The sequence below is a fragment of the Gallinula chloropus genome (genome assembly GCF_964237585.1).
Source record: "Gallinula chloropus genome assembly, chromosome: 5".
Lineage (NCBI taxonomy): Eukaryota > Metazoa > Chordata > Aves > Gruiformes > Rallidae > Gallinula > Gallinula chloropus.
Window position 1 is genome coordinate 834,722 of NC_140090.1, and position 17,148 is coordinate 851,869.

General features: G+C 57.1%; 1 protein-coding gene across 5 annotated transcripts in view; it reads right to left on the reverse strand.

Moving 5' to 3' along the window:
* Positions 1-15,448, reverse strand: part of GPD2 (glycerol-3-phosphate dehydrogenase 2) — a 57,813-nt gene extending 42,365 nt beyond the window's left edge. The window contains exons 1-3 of one of the 5 annotated variants that reach the window (XM_084265472.1): positions 13,461-13,473; positions 11,212-11,332; positions 841-948 (exon numbers count right to left, since the gene is read on the reverse strand). In XM_084265472.1, the coding sequence (XP_084121598.1) occupies positions 841-942 (102 nt within the window). In that variant the 5' untranslated portion in view covers positions 943-948; positions 11,212-11,332; positions 13,461-13,473. Of the gene's footprint in view, positions 1-840; positions 949-5,370; positions 5,401-11,211; positions 11,333-13,460; positions 13,474-14,456; positions 14,476-15,147; positions 15,263-15,354 lie in introns of those variants that run through there. The other 4 variants (XM_084265473.1, XM_084265471.1, XM_084265474.1 and 1 more) reach the window with 4 other exon arrangements.
* Between the last annotated feature and the right edge of the window lie 1,700 nt (positions 15,449-17,148).

A 17,148-nucleotide genomic window follows, 5' to 3' on the forward strand; every position in this document is an offset into this window, starting at 1 on the left:
CTGTCCATGTGCCTCAGTGACCTGGGAAACAGGACTGAGCTGTGCCTTGAGCTTCCCAGAGTCTGATCCTGCCCACCCAGACAGAGGCCAATGTGCCCAGAAGCAACAGGAGCCTCAGCACTGACTTCTCCAGCACAGCTCCCACCCTCCAACTGAGTTCAGCTCCGAGCTGAACAAGAGCTGCCACCATGACCCATGTGAAGCTGTATGGGACACAGGGGACATGGGCAGTGTCTGTGGGGACAGGACAAGGGGCGATGGGCTCAAGTTGGAGCCCAGGGAGTTCCCCCCCAATGTGGGGAAGAACTTCTTCCCAGTGAGGGTGAGGGAGCCCTGGGCCAGGCTGCCCAGGGGGTGTGGAGTCTCCTTCTCTGGAGAGATTCCAGCCCCATCTGGACACCAACCTGTGTGCCCTGTCCCAGGGACCCTGCTTGGGCAGGGGTTGGACCCCAGGGGCTCTGGGGGGCCCTTCCCACCCCTGTGACTCTGATTTTCAGAGGCAGTGCCAGCAGTTTCACTTCCAGCTTCTAAGTTTGAGAATACTGTCCAAACTCAATCAGCACTTCCCACTCCTCCTGCAACTCAGGCAAAGCCCCAGAGCACACAAAGGTCATTTTTAAACACGAAGAAACCCCCCATTTACAAGAACCACACTTCCCCACTGGTTAGAGCCCCACACCAGTGAGACTGGTTTAATGCCATCCTGCAGATTAGCACCTCCAAACCCCGTCGAGAGGCTCCTGGCACTCCTCCCCACACAAGACTATTCATGTAAGCCCAACATACGCTCCAACAGATTTTAAGTTTCATATTTTATCAGAAATCATAATTAATACTTACGTGTTTGTTTCTATACTGAGAAAATTGAGAGAGGCCAAAAACTGTTGCTATGGCACCTCCTCCAATGAGAGCAGTTCCTTTCACTGCCTTCCGAAATGCCATTTTTCACTGCAAGAGAGGGAGATGGGGATTAACAGGCAGCTCTGCCGTGTGAGAAGCCAGGCTACACAGAACAGACCATTTGTAGACACTAATGGCAATGTTGTGACAAGCTGAAACTTGGGGAAGCAATATATTAATTAGCGATTTTCACTGCAGTATTAATAATTCCTAAACAAAGTCTAGACTGAGGCAAGCCAGAGTGCTCTGGTAACTGCTGGGAAAGCTGAACGACAAAGCAGGGTGTAGATACACAAGGAGACACATACCCACCCCCCCAATGAAACATTAAGTCCTTGTGTCTGTGACAAGTGCCTCCAACACTGTGGTGGAAGCAGCAGAAGCCCCTGTCATCAGCCAGATGGCCACCAAGTCCTTCCCACAACAGATCCGCTTGACAAGATCACCTTCAGCCACCCTCCCAGCCCAAACTACTCCGACAAGCCCTTCACCTAGCAGTGCCCCATCCTGCTTTCCAGCCAGGCACAACAGTGCCTATGTTGGTCACACACAGCCAGAGCTGTCCTACCCAGGAGAGGAGGAGAAGCAGGTCCTTCAACGAGAAGCAGCAGGAGAGACTGGGCATGGAGCAAAGTGGCTTTGTCATCTAGCTGCAGAGGGTTTCCAACCAGCCCTATGTGGGTCAGGCAACTTCTTAAAAGCCCCAGTGTCTGGAGCCTGAATGAAAGACTTGCATGGCACTGACCTGAATCTTAAGCAGGCACAGCCCCATCCAGCTGCCCAGGCCCACGGCAGCTCACAGCGCAGGCAAGGCTACACACACCCAGGCTGAAGGGCTCCTGGCAGCACCCCAAGCCTTCCAGTCACAAAGGGCCTTTGCCAAGACCCAGATCCACCCAGCAGCCACCCTGCAGGAGAATCAGCCCCACTAAGCTCAGAGCAGACAGCGTGCCCAGCCCCATCCCAACACCAGCACACAGAAGGGGCAGGAGCGGCCCTGGGCCAGCAGCCCCTTCCCAGGGCTGGGCAGGGGCCCCCCAACCTCACCGCAGCCAGGCTGGGGGCTCAGCCCCTGCCTCGGACCCCCGGGCTGTCCCCCCTGCCCTGCTCCAGCACAGGGCCTCGCCGAGCAGCTGCTGAGCTGCAGCCCTCACAGGCCTTGCTCTGGGGCATCGGCACATCTCAGAGCGAGCCCACGGCTGGGCTACACACCAGCACTATGGCAGCACACAGCTGCCTCCTGGGGATGGGCAACAGCCTCCTGACAGCTGAGGGGTCCCTCTCCAGCCCTCTAAGCACCCTGAAACACAAAGTACAGCTGAGGGGTCCCTCTCCAGCCCTCCAAACACCCTGAAACACAAGGTACAGCTGAGGGGTCCCTCTCCAGCCCTCCAAACACCCTGAAACACAAAGTACAGCTGAGGGGTCCCTCTCCAGCCCTCTAAGCACCCTGAAGCACAAAGTACAGCTGAGGGGTCCCTCTCCAGCCCTCTAAGCACCCTGAAACACAAAGTACAGCTGAGGGGTCCCTCTCCAGCCCTCTAAGCACCCTGAAACACAAAGTACAGCTGAGGGGTCCCTCTCCAGCCCTCTAAGCACCCTGAAACACAAAGTGCTGTGTGTTACTGTAACTCCTCATCTCTTTTCTCCTCCCAGGTCTTCCAGCTCCCATAACTGCTTCTTGTTTAAGAAATCCCCTGCGCCTGTTTACGACACAAGCCAGCCAGGCCAGCTTGTTTTTAAGGTGGTGCAGATCTGTGTCTCACAGCTCGGTCAGAGCGGGGGGAACTCCACACCCCGGCGCTGTCCACAGACACTGGATGTACGTAAGTGCCAGACAAGTGATCACTGTACAGAAGGCCAAGAACGGCAGCTCCCCACAAGCTTTTCTTGACAGTTCCCCCCAACCAGCCTTTCTCACCCTGCGTGCAGGGCCTGACATTTTCCATCTCGTGCGACTCAAAGACCAGCTTCCTCTTCCCTTCAGCCCGTGAGAGGGAGGAGCGAGAGGCGACACAGAACAGCCCTCAGCAAGGGAACCTTCCCACCGCCAAGGTACTGCGGAGGCTGCTGCACCTCTGTGCAAACAGGGAGTGAGCAGCAAGTGAGAGGTGTGGGAGCGAAGGAGCCACACGGGCGCACAGCTACGTCCACACCGCGGGGACCGCCCGGCTGGCGGGGCTGTGGGTGTCCCTACGCCTGCCCCGGTGCTCGGCACAGCAGCACAGCTCCCGCTCCCTGCGCAGGGTGCCCAGCCGCTGCACCCTGTGCAGACCCTGCTCCAAGCAGGGCGCACGGTGTGGCGAGCCCCCCAGAACTCTCTGCAGCAGCACCGCTGGCTCAGCCAGCCACACGTGCTGGGACACGGGGCTGTCACCCATGGGGTCCCTCTCCTCTGGCGCCGGGCTCACACGACCCAAGCAATGCCCTCTCCCAGGAGTGGGATTACCTCAGAATCAGACCCTATCCTGCAGGCTGAATGCCCCCCAAACTAAAAGCCCAACCAGCAGCTGAGCCCCACCAGCTCCACGCTGCTAAGACAGGCTTTGGCAGCAGCACTTCCATGCCCATGGATACTCCGGGTGTCAGGGCACAGCATGCGATTCAGCACTGCACCAGCCAAAGCACGCAGCTGGAACCTCACCCTGCCACCACCCTGCCCATCACCTCCCAAAAAACAAAGGAGCTCAGGCACCCAACACCAGCTCACATCCCAGCCAGAGCCACACACAGCATGTGGTGAACACACACCCCTCCCAAGCGGGCTCTGCACTACACCATCCTACCAGATGTCTCCTCAGGTTAGGGAACAACAACTCATCCTTCAGACTGCAAACTGGTGGCTGTCTTGAAGCAGCTTCACACACCTTACACATCAGCAGAGTCACTTCAAACAGGAGTATGAAACCTTTGCAAGTGCCTGAGCTGGGCACACAGGGTGGTCTGGAATCCAAGGGAGTTGGAAAGGACAAGGCAGCACCACCGAGCCAGCCGGTGTGTCTGCAGAGATCCCAGCTTGCAAGAGACCAAACAGGAGCGTATTTGTTCAGTGTTTTACCAGGATCACAGACTCACAGGGGCTGGAAGGGCCCTCCAGAGCCCCTGGGGTCCAACCCCTGCCCAAGCAGGGTCCCTAGGACAGGGGCTGGAATCTCTCCAGAGAAGGAGACTCCACACCCCCTGGGCAGCCTGTCCCAGGGCTCCCTCACCCTCACTGGGAAGAAGTTCTTCCCCACATTGGGGGGGAACTCCCTGTGCTCCAACTTGAGCCCATCGCCCCTTGTCCTGTCCCCACAGACACTGAAAAGGGGCTGCCCATTCCCCCTGCATCCCAGACTTCAGATATTTATCAACATTAATAAGTTCCCCCTTAGTCTTCTTCTCTCCAGGCTGAACAGCCCCAGCTCCCTCAGCCTTTCCTCCCAGGGGAGATGCTCCAGGCCCTTCAGCATCTCCACAGCCTCCTCTGGGTACAACAGGGTGATGGCCAAAGCATAAATCCCCACTTGTCCCACAACTCAACTCTTCAAAAGCTCCTTAACTACCAGAGCAGCTGCGAGCCCCAGCCCAGCAGCTGGAGCAGGGAACAGGCTGCGGGCCAAGCGTGACCACCCACACCCCAGCTCCCCAGGGCTGCGGAGGGGCAGCCCAAAGCACCACGGACACTGACCCTCGCCTCTCATCCCCCAGCCTCCACCAGCTGCTGCTCACACTCCCTCCTGAAGGGCAGGGAGGCACCCACCAGAGTTAAATAAGGCCCATTTCACCCGGCAGGACGGGATGAGAGCAGCAGGGGGTGTACACCCCGCGGGCTGAAAGCCCCGGTGGTCTCTGCCTGCACCACTAGACCTGCAGCTTTCCACACAGCTGAGCAAGCTGTATTGCCTTGGGGCTCCAGGAGAGCTGGAGAGGGGCTGGAGCCCAGGGCAGGGAGGGCCAGGCCCAGGGGAACGGCCTCCAGCTGCAGGAGGGGGATGGAGAGGGGCTGGGAGGCAGAAATCCTTCCTGGGGAGGGGGGAAGCCCTGGCACAGGGTGCCCAGAGAAGCTGGGGCTGCCCCGGGATCCCTGGCAGGGCTCAAGGCCGGGTTGGATGGGGCTGGGGGCACCCTGGGCTGGGGGCTCTGGGCCCTGCCCACCCAGGCCAGCCTGGGGTTTGCTAGTTCTATGATCTCAGGTCCACATTTCTACTGCTCCCTTTTAACATATATTTTATCAACACTTCTTAAAAAACCCATGAAAACCCCACAGGTCTTTAAAGCCAAAGGTCTAATGTGGCTATTTGACCTTAGCATTTGTAGGTGGGGGTTAAGAACCCCTTCCTGCATCAAGCAAACCCTGTGATTCTCCTTGTGAATCACACTAGCAGCATCACACACAAATTCCCCCTGAGACATGCAGTAGGTTTCACAGTTGTCTGTACAACGATGCTGCACCACCCTATGAAAGTAAACAGGAAAAAATAAACTCACCACAATTCCAAGTTACTTCAGACTACTGAAAAAAGAGGCTGTGTCTCTTCTGATGCCTTTTTGTTAGAAAACCCCAAGCCTCCAAGAGAAGAGTCAGGCACTGAGTAAGAGCTGTACAGGGCCAGTGCTGGGAAATAAGATAATGACTAATATTACAGCTGCTCTTCACGGTGAGAGTGCCACATCCCAACAGGCCTCTGCAGACAGCAGGCGCAGACCCAAGGGCTCTGCTTTCAGCTGCTGTGGTCAGAGGAGCTCCCCACACTGTCCTCCCTGTCTGTACCAGCAGCCTGCTGCACCAACACACCTTCCAGAGCCCCCTGCCCAGTCCCAGGCTCTGCTGGGGATGCTCTCAGGTCTCCTGCACTAATGAGAATGCACCCTGCTCCTAGCAGAGAGAAGTTAAGCAAACAACAAAAACAGCAAAGCAAACGCAGGCCCCATGCCCCCAGGATGCTTGCTTTGACCCCAAAAGCTCTGAAGCATCTGTCCCCAGCTCTAAGGCAGGACCATGGAGACACAAACAGCTCTTACTGAAAGGCTGCCTATGCAGGATCCCTACCAGGACCCCAACAAACTCCACTCCATCGCCTGTGAGGAGTACCCCTCTGGACATGTGAGCACAGGACAGTCTGCAGAAGTTCAATCATTATCAAACCCAAATGGAAGTTAACTCCAAACTGGGTTCTCCACAGCCCCACACAGAGCTGGGACAGGCCTTTGTACCACCACAGCCTGGTCACAGCAACCCCAGGGACCCCAGCAGCGAGCTCCATGCAGGGCAGCACCGTGGTGCTGGGAGCAGCAGCACAGATCAGAGTCACAGGCTGGGAAAGCCCTGTAAGCCCATCGAGTCCAACCGTCCCTGTCCTGTGCTGACCCAGCTCCCTGAGCACCTCATCTCCCCTCTGTTAAACACCCCCAGGGCTGGGGACTCAGCCCCTCCCTGGGCAGCCTGTGCCCCAGCCCCACAACTCTGCCAGGGAAGAACTCTGCCCTCCCAGCTGAGCTGACCCTGCCCTGGGGCAGCTTGAGCCCATTGCCCCTTGTCCCATCTCCTGGCCCCTGGCTGCAGAGACCATCACCCACCTCTCTGCACCCTCCTGGCAGGGCAGGGGAGGTGGGGAGAAGGGCTCCCCTCAGCCTCCTCTTCTCCAGGCTCAACACCCCCAGCTCCCTCAGCTGCTCCTCAGAGGATTTGCCCTCCAGCCCCTTCCCCAGCCTGGTTGCCCTTCTCTGCACTCGCTCCAGGACCTCCCTGTCCTTCTGATGCTGAGGAGCCCAGAACTGGACCCAGCACTCCAGGTGCAGCCTCACCAGTGCCCAGCCCAGGGGCACAATGCCCTCCCCAGACCTGCTGGCCACGCTGGGTCTGACACAAGCCAGGATGCTGTTGTCAGGATGGGTCCTGCCATGGGACCTTAGAGCTGTGGATACAGCTGTCCCAGCCCCACTACAGTGACATGAGGTACACCAGAGAACAGTTCTGGCACTGTCCTCATGCAAGATCCCATACAGAACAGGCAGAAAGCCCAGGCTCAGGCCAACCATCCCCAGCAAGGGGCTGCCCTCTGCACACCCAGCAGCCAGGTCTGTGCAGCAGCAGCTCTCCCAGAGCTGCCAGGCAGATTCCATGCCATTCTCTGGAGACAGGAGCGCTCCCAGGAGCCAGCTGCTCAAATTGCCACATAAATCTTGCTCACCATTGGGGAGAGAAGCTTATTCAGGGACAGAAAGGAACACAGAGCTTAACATAAGCCACTCCACCACAAAGCCAGACAGGCATTCAGACCCACAGCAGTGCTTTTACACCTACAACATCTCCATTTCAGCCCAGGAACCCACCAGCCTGTGTTTGTGAGGTAGGAGCAGATGCATTTGGATGAGGCTGAATTGAGCTCGGGGCATTAGCAGGTACTACAGCAGGCAGAGCCCCAGACAAACAGCTGACAGACAGGACACACAGACGTGCCAGGCTGCTGTGTGCTGTGCCAAGGCTCTGCTGTGGGGCTCTACCAGGGCACAGAGCATCCCCTCCCTGCCCAGACACCACAGCTCCTTCCAGGAGGAGTGAACTGGGTGTGGGAAGCGGCACACAACAAGGTCTGCTCTGGGCAGCACGGGGTGAACGCTGCCACAGAGACATGAGAGGCTTGTGGGATTTCTCCTTCAAGTTCTGCCCCAGAAGGGCTGCTGGAGGCAGCTCACAGCACCGAGCAGGAGAAACCAGAGTGCAGGAGATGAAAGGAACGTGGTCCACATCGTTATGGCAAAGGTTGCTCACAGTGCTGGGAACAGAGCACTTCAACCCCTCATCTCTGGCAAGCAGGGAATAGAACTGGACTCTCCTCCAAGCTGAGATCAATAGCTTGTGATGGAAACTGAGCTTTATTTTAATGAAAATAACAGCAAGCAGCAGGAGAAGAGCTGCAGCCAGAGCTACGTCATCCTTTGAGTCACCTCCCAGAGTGACTCAGTGTACAGTGCTTTAATGCCAGTGCCACCTGACACTGGGAACCTGCACACTAAGCCTTACCCCCCGTGCCAATGCCAGTCATAAATGGCACCCTTTGGACTGTGCCACGGACCTGAGGGTGGCCTGGAGTCCCCAACAGCTCCAGCAGGAACAGGGAGCCCTGGACTGGCACAGGAGCAGGTACAGTGTGCAGTGTGACTGTCCAGAGTTGAATAATCCCCAGGAATGCTCCTCAGGGAATTAGCTGAGTGTCATAAAGATTCTCAGTGCCTTCAGCTCAAACTTCTAGCTGTTAAAGGATTCCCAGTAAGAAGAAATAGGCTTTAAACTGGAAACACAGAGCCTGGGCAGGGGGAGGGAGAGCTGCTCAGATGAAATGGAAACTAAACCAAGGGCTCCAGCCCTTCCATCATCCCTGTGGCTCTCCTTCTTCCACTTCTTAAAGGCAGGATTCTTTCTTCTGCTTCCCTTTCAGCCCCACACCTCAAACCCAAAATGCATTCAAAGCACAACATGTCCTGTCTTTTAAAAGAGCAAACTCAACACCCATCTGCAGTGGATGGTTCTGAGTACCATGCCCCACGCAACAAACATCCACCAGCCTCATCAGCCTGCTCAGAGCTGAGGAGGGACTCACCTTCCTTGTTTCCCACAATCCCAGCCCAGGTAGCTGCAAGACTGCTGGCTGGATCTTCCTTTGGGTTGTGTAACCCACTCCCACCTGAGGAGGGCAGGTGATTGAAAACAGGGTGCTGCAACCACCAGCATCCCTGTACCCAAACACCTTCTCACTGCTGAGATCACCAGGCAGGACCTGAGCAGTACAGGGCCAAGGCTGGGGGAAAGAATGAGAGGAATGAGGGCAGGGTGGAGGATTCAGGCATGGAATCAGAGTCAGAGATCACAGAAAGAGAGAGGAGGCAGATGGATCCAGAGCTTGGCAGCAGGAGCGCGCAACGCCCCGCACGTGCCACCAGCCCTGCTGCGTGAGACACAGCCTGCTACACTGGGAGAGGAAACCCACTCTGCTAGAGTGCTTTACCAGGCCATTACCATGGAATCTGGGTGCTTCACATTCCTTTTTAGATGAACACATCTAATAAAGTGAGTCACTCAATGGAAGGCTTAAAAAGAGACAACTTCTAATCACCCCAGTGCAGCTGGCATAACTCCCCACCGGCACTGGGCGAGCAGCACTGCCCAGCCCAGCCTTCCCGACCCCTGCCCAGCGCTCCCCAGGCGAGCTGTGCATGATCAGAGCCCGGCCCTGCAGCCCTCCAGCCTGAGCTGAGGCTCCAGGGCCACCTCTGTGGCTGTCCTCAGCCACTGGTCCCACTGGAAGGGCTCCCTGGAGGCAGCAGCACTGGGACCCAGGCACCCAGGGCAGCCTGGCTGTGGTGAGGTGGCCCGTGGGTGACCCGAGCCTGACACCCTGCGCTGGTCTCAGAGCCCGTTACTGCCAGGTCACGATGTGCCAGTGCAGGAAGTGGCCACACCACAAGAGAAAGGGGATGTAAGGAGAAAATAAGCCCATTTCCACCCCCCTTAACAAGATCACCCACCAGCTCCCCTATGGCTTCCCTGGTTTGCTTTCAGGAGGAGACTGAAGCCGTGAGCACTACATCACACAGGCTGCCAGGCCCTGTAACCAAAACAAGCAGCTCAGAAGCAAGTGAGCAGAGCTTAAGCCAACCAAAGCCAAAGCTGCTTCCCCTGCAGCACTCCTACCAGTCCCCAAGCATTACACAGGAAGTTCCACACCAGTCTGGGGAAGAACTTCTTCCCAGTGAGGGTGAGGGAGCCCTGGGACAGGCTGCCCAGGGGGTGTGGAGTCTCCTTCTCTGGAGAGATTCCAGCCCCGTCTGGACACCGCCCTGTGTGCCCTGTCCTAGGGACCCTGCTTGGGCAGGGGATTGGACCCCAGGGGCTCTGGAGGGCCCTTCCCACCCCTACAACCCTGTGATCCCTCAGGCAGTACAGGTCTCACCTCCTGGGCTGCCCTACACCACTCATTGCCCAACCAGCCACCACAGGAAACAAGAGAACAATGCAGCAGGCTCTGAAGGGCAACCCAAGCTCCTTATCTACCTTACCAGCACGAGCCTGGGCTGCTGACTCAGCTGCTCGTGACTTCTGTAAGCTGTACCTGTAACAAAGCCACACACCAAGGAGCTCCAGCAGGTGTGAAACATGACCAGGACATCCCAGCAGAGCCCACGCTCCAGATCCTCTCCTACAGCCTCCAGTGGCTACTCTGGGTTCTCAAACACGCGCTCTGGCACACTGATTACAGTGGTTGTCCAAGAACCAGCTCACCAGCCAAGCACAGGAACAGAACCCACACCATCCAGACAGCCTTACAAGGCCCTTCAAGCCACAGGCTACACCACAGATCTGTAAGGTTCTGTGCACAGAACCCAAACCCCAAAAACCTTGTGGGCCACCCTGCACTAGTAAGGGGAAGCAAACAGGTCCCACATGGGGAAAACCCTTCCCACGCTCCAGCACAGGCAGCTAGCTTGGCTATCATGCCCAGAAGTAGCTGCAGCACTCCCCACACACAAAAACGAAGGGAAAACCATAGCAAGGAACAGGAATACCATCCTCACTCCTCCTCTTGGTCCCTGCTGCTTCCAACTACTTAATCTGCTTTCCCACTGAAGTACCAAGACCTTCCCACCCAGCATTAGAAGACATCCCAATCCTACACGGAACAAGGCTTTGGGCTTTTCTTTCCACTAGTTGTGTTTTTAACTGAACCACTTCTCAGTCTTCTGTGTCATTACCCTCCTACCACAAAAAGTTACATATAATGGGGGGAAAAGTCTGATTTGTAACTCTTCCTTGGGATCTGGGAGAGCAGCAATCCCACAGGAGAAGGCAGGATGTGCCAGAGAGTGAGGCAAGACCCGGAGTGCTGGCTGTGATCCCAAGCACTGCACCCAGGAACTAACAGGAACTAAGCAAGATCACTGCTATTTTGAGTGCTCCCACCATACAAACAGCATCATATTTAAGTTCTCAGAAAAGGATTTAAAATCCCTCTTCTCCCACTGAAACAGGGCTTCAAACCCTGCCAAGGAGTAAGAATTGTTGTCTCCAGGATAAACCAATTGCAGTAACTACCAAGAAATGTTCTTGTTAGGCACAGGAAAGCGATTTTGTTGGGTTTACAGCTGTCCACCCCTCTCCTGCTGTTCTTCACCCCCTTTCACTCAATGCAGATATTCGATTAGTCAGTTTAACAACCCAGCTTACCCTAACACTGAACCCCATCTGTGATTTTCAACCCCTGCCACTACCAAAACACCTTCTTCTCTAATCCTCTTACAAGACTGGACAGACCCCCACACACAAACAAGTACCTGCTCAGAGAACAGCTGCAGATTGCTGTAGGTGTGTCAAGGAAGTAGCCTGGTTTCACCTGCCGGAATCCAGACCTGATAGCACATGCAAATCTCACCCCAGAGGAGGGGCAGGCACCACCTGGAAATCAGAAGCCACACTGGGTTTGAGAAACACCTTGCTGAGCAAAAGGAAGCAGGCAGAGTGCCAGGCTGTGTGCCCAGCCAGCAGGGAGCAGGCGGCCGGGGCTCCTTCCGCACGCGGCTCAGGGCGAGTCCCTCTGGCATCCGGAACCCCCTCGGAGACAGAGCTCCATGTTTCCTCCAGAACCCGGCTCAGAGAAAGCAGCTGAGGGATAGGAAGTGTTTCTGAAGGCAATACCATGATGCTGTGGCAGCGCTTCGATCATGAAGTGTGTATTTATTACAGAATGAACATTGTTTTCCAAAGTGATGCTTTCTGGAAGAAACAGGAGCCCTGTGCAAGGGCTGTGGCACAGCTGCAGGGAGCCTGAAAGCCAAACAGCTCCTGGTGAGGACATCACCTCTGTGCTACACATCACTTACTCCTCAGCAGCTCCAGTCTGGACCCACAAATACCTGGGAAGCAGGTGAAGCACAAAACCTTCCTTCTTTAAAGGCCCCTCTTCCCACCTCGGGCTGATCCCCTTCGGAATTTTTATTCCCAGCCTCTAACCTTTATTTCGTGGTGGTTTCCCTTCCTACCCAGCTTTTCATCACAGAATCCCAGCCTGGGCTGGGCTGGAAGGGACCCCAAGGGTCACAGAGCTCCAACCCCCTGCCACAGGCAGGGACACCAACCTCCAGGCCTGGAGCTACACAAGGTTGCCCAGGGCCCCAGCCAACCTGGCCTTGGACACCCCCAGGGATGGGGCACCCACCCCCTCTCTGGGCAGCCCCTTCCAGCCCCTCTCCACTCTCTCTGCAAAGAGCTTCCCCCCAGTCTCTCCTCTCCCCCTTCCCTCCTCCAGCTTCACTCCAGCCCCTTGTCCTGCCAGTCTCTGCCCTTTAACAAGCTGATTCCTCCTGTTCCTCTGCTCCCTTCAGGGACGGGGAGGCTGCAGTGAGGTCCCCCCACAGCCTTCTCTTCTCCAGGCTGACCCAGCCCAGCTCCCTCAGCCTCTCTCCATGGGGAGCTGCTCCAGCCCTCTGAGCATCCCCGTGGCTCCTCTGACCCCTCTCCAACAGCCCCACATCCTCCTTGTGTTGGGCCCCAGCTCTGGCCACAGGACTCCAGCTGGGGAGGGCAGAGCAGAGAGGGACAATCCCCTCCCTGTCCCTGCTGCCACCCCTCTGCTGATGGAGCCCAGCTCTCCTGAGAGCACTCAGTGGGGAAGGGGCCAGGCACACACCCAGCCATCCCTGCCCTTCCAGAGGGGGAACCCTGTGGTGCTGCTCACATCCAGGAGCTCCCATCAGCTGCAGCAGCAGCACACTCACCACGACAGAGACAACCCCTGGAAAAACACAGGCTCACACTACACCAGGAAGGCTGAGCAGCTTCCAGGTGATGAACTAATTCATCCAGCCAGCTAGACTGTCAGGCCTGCAGTGCAAAGGGAGTGCAGAATCACTCAGAAGGGGTTTCAGAAGAGGTGTTTCAGTTCTTTAAGCCCCGTTGGCCAGCCCAAAAACAAGCACTACAATAGAAGCTGCTGCTTGTAAACACAACCCTTCCTTTTGAAGCCATCCAGACACTTGCAAGTAGGAAGTTGCCACTGCAAGCTGAGCAGGGAAAAAGCTCATTCCTTTCTAATGTGTGCCCAGAGCTCCCAGACACCTGTGTGAACACAGAGCAGGGAGCAGAAAGGAACTGGTACCAGCTCTTGGCAAACTGGTTTGCCTTTGAAGCTACCACAGCCATCCAGCTTTCCAAATTCCCAGTAGAGACAGATTACCAGGTAGAAACGGATCCCTAGAGAAAATGCTGCAGTATGTAATAAAGGCCCAGCTGACAAAGCTGTTAGCACCACACTCCTGTGCATGCACACACACACAATTACACCAAACAGAGTGTGTACCCAATACAGACACAACCAAAGCCACACTATGAATTAGATACAAGAAGTGTGTACAATTCTTCATGCACATATGTGCCTACTCAAACCCTCATCCCAAGTTAGACTCAATAAAGCTGGTAAATGTCTAACATGGTAATTAATAATATTCTGCCCACTGCTATAGAAGAGCTGGGTTTTGCCTTGGCTGGCAACCCTTAAAGAGCTTGAAATACCAGACTGAGCCCTTACCAACCGATGGGCAGTCACTGCTCCTCACTAAGCACTTGTGGGGAGCTGTACCTACAAATCAGTGAGAAAAAGAAAAGGTCTAAAAATACACCACGGTCCCAACAGCTGCTTCTCCAGACTTGCTTCTTATCCACAGCCAGAAGATTATCTTACAAAGGGCCTGCAGCCTCTTCAGGCCAACGTCAGGGTAATGACCCTTGGCCAGACCTCTCAGGCAGCAAAACTTTCTGGGCAGAAGCCCCATTGCAGAACAGCAGCCACGGTGCAGAGAGAACCCTCTGCAGGAGGGGTCTGTGAACACAGACAGGGAAAATAAGACACAGAGAGGTCCAGCCACCAGCTGAGAAGCACCAGAAGGCAAAGGCAAGAGCCTGCAGTGGTAAGGGATTCACATGTACGTGGTGGTGCAAGTCTCCAAGAGACAGCAGCGTCGTGGGGCACTGCCTGTGCCTGGCAAGGCTGCAGGGTGTTCACAGAATCACAGGGAGACGTGGCAGCAGCATCCCAGCCCTCGCAGGAGAGGGGCCACAGGCCCCCCACGCTTCCACTGCCAGGGGCAGGGACACCCCCCAGCCCAGGGTGCCCAAAGCCCCATCCAGCTCCCTCAGAACCCTGCCAGGGAGGTTCATCCCTGCTGCATGCTCAAAGCCTTTGCTCTGGAGAAAGCTCAGCAGAGCAGACCCTGCTCTTGGACACTCTGCTCCACAGCAGCAGAGAGACATTAGGAAGTGTGGCAGGGTGTGGGGCAAAGACAAGAGCAACTACTTCAGCGTGGAAAGGTGAGAGCCTCTGCTTCCTGACCGTGGGTGGAACTGAGCTCGCTCCCCATGTGCCTTCACTACCCGTCTGCAGGGACAGTGAACTCAGCAGGCAGTGACCCTGGCCAGTTTCAACTCAGACACACACATTTGCAGTTCCCTGCAGTAACGGGCTTACAAACACTTCCTGCGGTGACTGGGTGGAAGAGAGAGGAACCCAAAAAGCTTCAGGACTTACCTGTTACAGCAACACGCTCCCACCCAGGAACAGCCCCACCAGAGCGTCCACGGGACAGCTGCTCCGTGAACTACAGCCACACTGTTCTCTGCCCAGCACGCACGGGTTCTTAGTGATAAGAGGTGCTGCACCCCCCAGCCCCATCGGAGGAGGAGAGTCTAGTGAAGGCGCCCTGAGCCCCCCCTGTTTGTTCCGGGCGGCTCTATACAGGTGTGCAAACAGCTGCCCCTGAACGGGGCTGCACCCGCCTCTCTGGGGATGCTCTCAGGGAGCCCGGCCCGCAGCAGGGCGACAACAGCCCGAGAAGCAGCACAGCTGCTGGGGACGGGCACTGCTGCCACCGAGGAGCCGCTCGCTCCCTTCTGGGGCCGTTCCTGCCATCCAGAAGCCCAAGAGGAAGAGAGAGGAGCGGGCTGGGCGCCCCTGGGCAGAGCCAGGGCTCGCTGTGCCCAAGCACCGCCTGGAGGGGGAGAGCGGCGGCAGCGGCGGGCGGCCGGGCGCCGGCAACAGGGGCGACCGCAGGGCCGCCCAGCGCCGAGCTCGCCCCGGCACCCCGAACCCCACAACACCACCCCCGGGCGGGGGCCGCTCCCGCCCCGCAGCCGGGCCCAGGCGCGAAGCCGCAGCCGCCTCACCGCCCCCCCCCCGCTACCGGCTGCCCCCTCCCGCCGCCCCCGCCGCCGCCACTTACTGCGGGAGCCCGGGGCGAGCCCGCGTCCCTCTCGGCGCCGCACGCCGGCCGGCGGGAGGAGGAGGAGGGGAGCGGGGGGACGCCCGGCTTCCTGCACGCCGCCTGCAGCCGCGGCACGCCCCGCTCCGCCCGCAGCCAGCCAGCCAGCCCCCCCGCCCCGCCCCAACCACCGCCGGCGGCACCTCCCCGCCCCGTCCTGCGCCTCACCCCGCCGGCGGGCCGGGCCTGAGGGCGCGCCGGGTCTCCTCAGGACGGGGCAGCGCGCTAGGCCCCGCGGCGCGGCCTGCTCCCGCCTGCCCCCCGCTGAGGAGAGCGGCGCGGCCTCCTCGCCCCGCTCTCTAGTCGGGGGCGTCGCGGCTCGTCCCCGGCTCCTCCTCCGGGTCGGGGCTGGTCCCCGTGCAGCCCGGCGGGCAGCAGTGCCAGCCCGGCTCCCCAAGCAGTGCCTCGGCAGCGCTTTCCCTTGCCTTTGAACCGGGAACTGGCACTCGATTGGCTCCCACCCGCTCCCGTTCCTGAGGGCTCTGTGGCTCGCTCCTGGGACACGGGCTTTCTCCTTTTACCGATAAATGGGAAGCAGGTTTACTGCATCACGCTATCGACCACAGATTAGATTATCTTCCCAGCTTGCCTGCTGGGTTAAAGTGAAGAGACCTGGCCCACGTGTCTCTTGATCTGTACTAGAGCCATCATGTTCCCCACCTGTGTCCACAGAGGAAATCCCTGACTAGATAGATAAAAAATACTCAGCCTTGGGAAAGAAATGGCTGTGTAGAAATTCACATCTTCTCTTTTCCTGTTGTCCCCTTCAGCATGGCATGGAGATGGTTCAACATCACAACTACCAGCCCTCTTAGTTAACTGAAACTTCCCACAAAACCCCACCGAGCACCTGATTCCTACTGGGTTTGGCAGAAGAAGTTAACCCCAGTCCTCGTGGAAGCCAGACTTCCCACCCGCAGGCAGGCCACACAGTGCCCCTCTGCCACACAGGGTACACAGGCTTGTTCTTCTCTATTGAGGGCTTCATGAATTGAAAGCTTTCCAGTTCTTGGCCTCTCCAAAATAACACTTCCAATCCTCAGCTACCCTAGGCACTTGCTGTAGAAGGTTTAAGAGCGAGTTGCTGAGTGGGAAATTCCTTGGGACATTTTGTGTATCCTCATTTTTCTCACTGCTTTCCGTTCTGTGACACCCAGGGACAAGACCTGGGAGAGCCACTGCCAAGAGCCCTAATGCTCCTCTGTTTCTCCTCTGGTTCCCACACTGCTGGGGACACAGCTGGCAAACATGGCTGTGGTTTTTGGGGAATCATCTGGAGATTCCTGGTTGCTCAGCAGTGAGAAAGCCAGACACACATTAGTAATAAGCCAGGATCTTCCTCCCCCTCCAAAAGTCATTGCTGAACTTCTGGCTGCACTTTTCCCTCCAAGTTCACATTTTTAGTGCACTGTACTTGTGGTTCCCCAAGTGTTTGGGATCTCCTTTCCCATGCTGGACCAGAACACGAGTTGCCTGTGTGACTGTTGATACCCATGAACCCGTTGTGACTCTGCCTTTGCCTGTGCACTGCAGGTGTCCATCGCTTGCTGCAGCTGCAGTCACACATTTGGGACCCCCCCACACCGGACTGCCCAGTGCTCCCAGCTTCCCAGGCATGCCGGGGTCAGCTGCACCTAACCGCTGCTTCTCGGCTGTCTCCCAGAAACTGCCTTTATTGCTGCTCGTCCGTGCTCAGCGCTTTAGTCAACATGCTTCCCAGGCAGTGCGAGACGTGTGTGCTATCAGGCACAGAAAAACAACCTGCTGCTGCCCTGAAGGATGGGGCACATCTCCCTCCCACAGCGCCCTTCAGGCACGATCCCGTCAGGCAGCCAAATGTCAGCAACAGGCCCCATCTGAGGAGGCTGTAGGAACCTAATCCCTCCCTCTTGGGTCAGATATAACCAGATGAGCTAAATTGGAAACTGCAATAATAATGTATGGCTATCAGCTCTCTAGGTG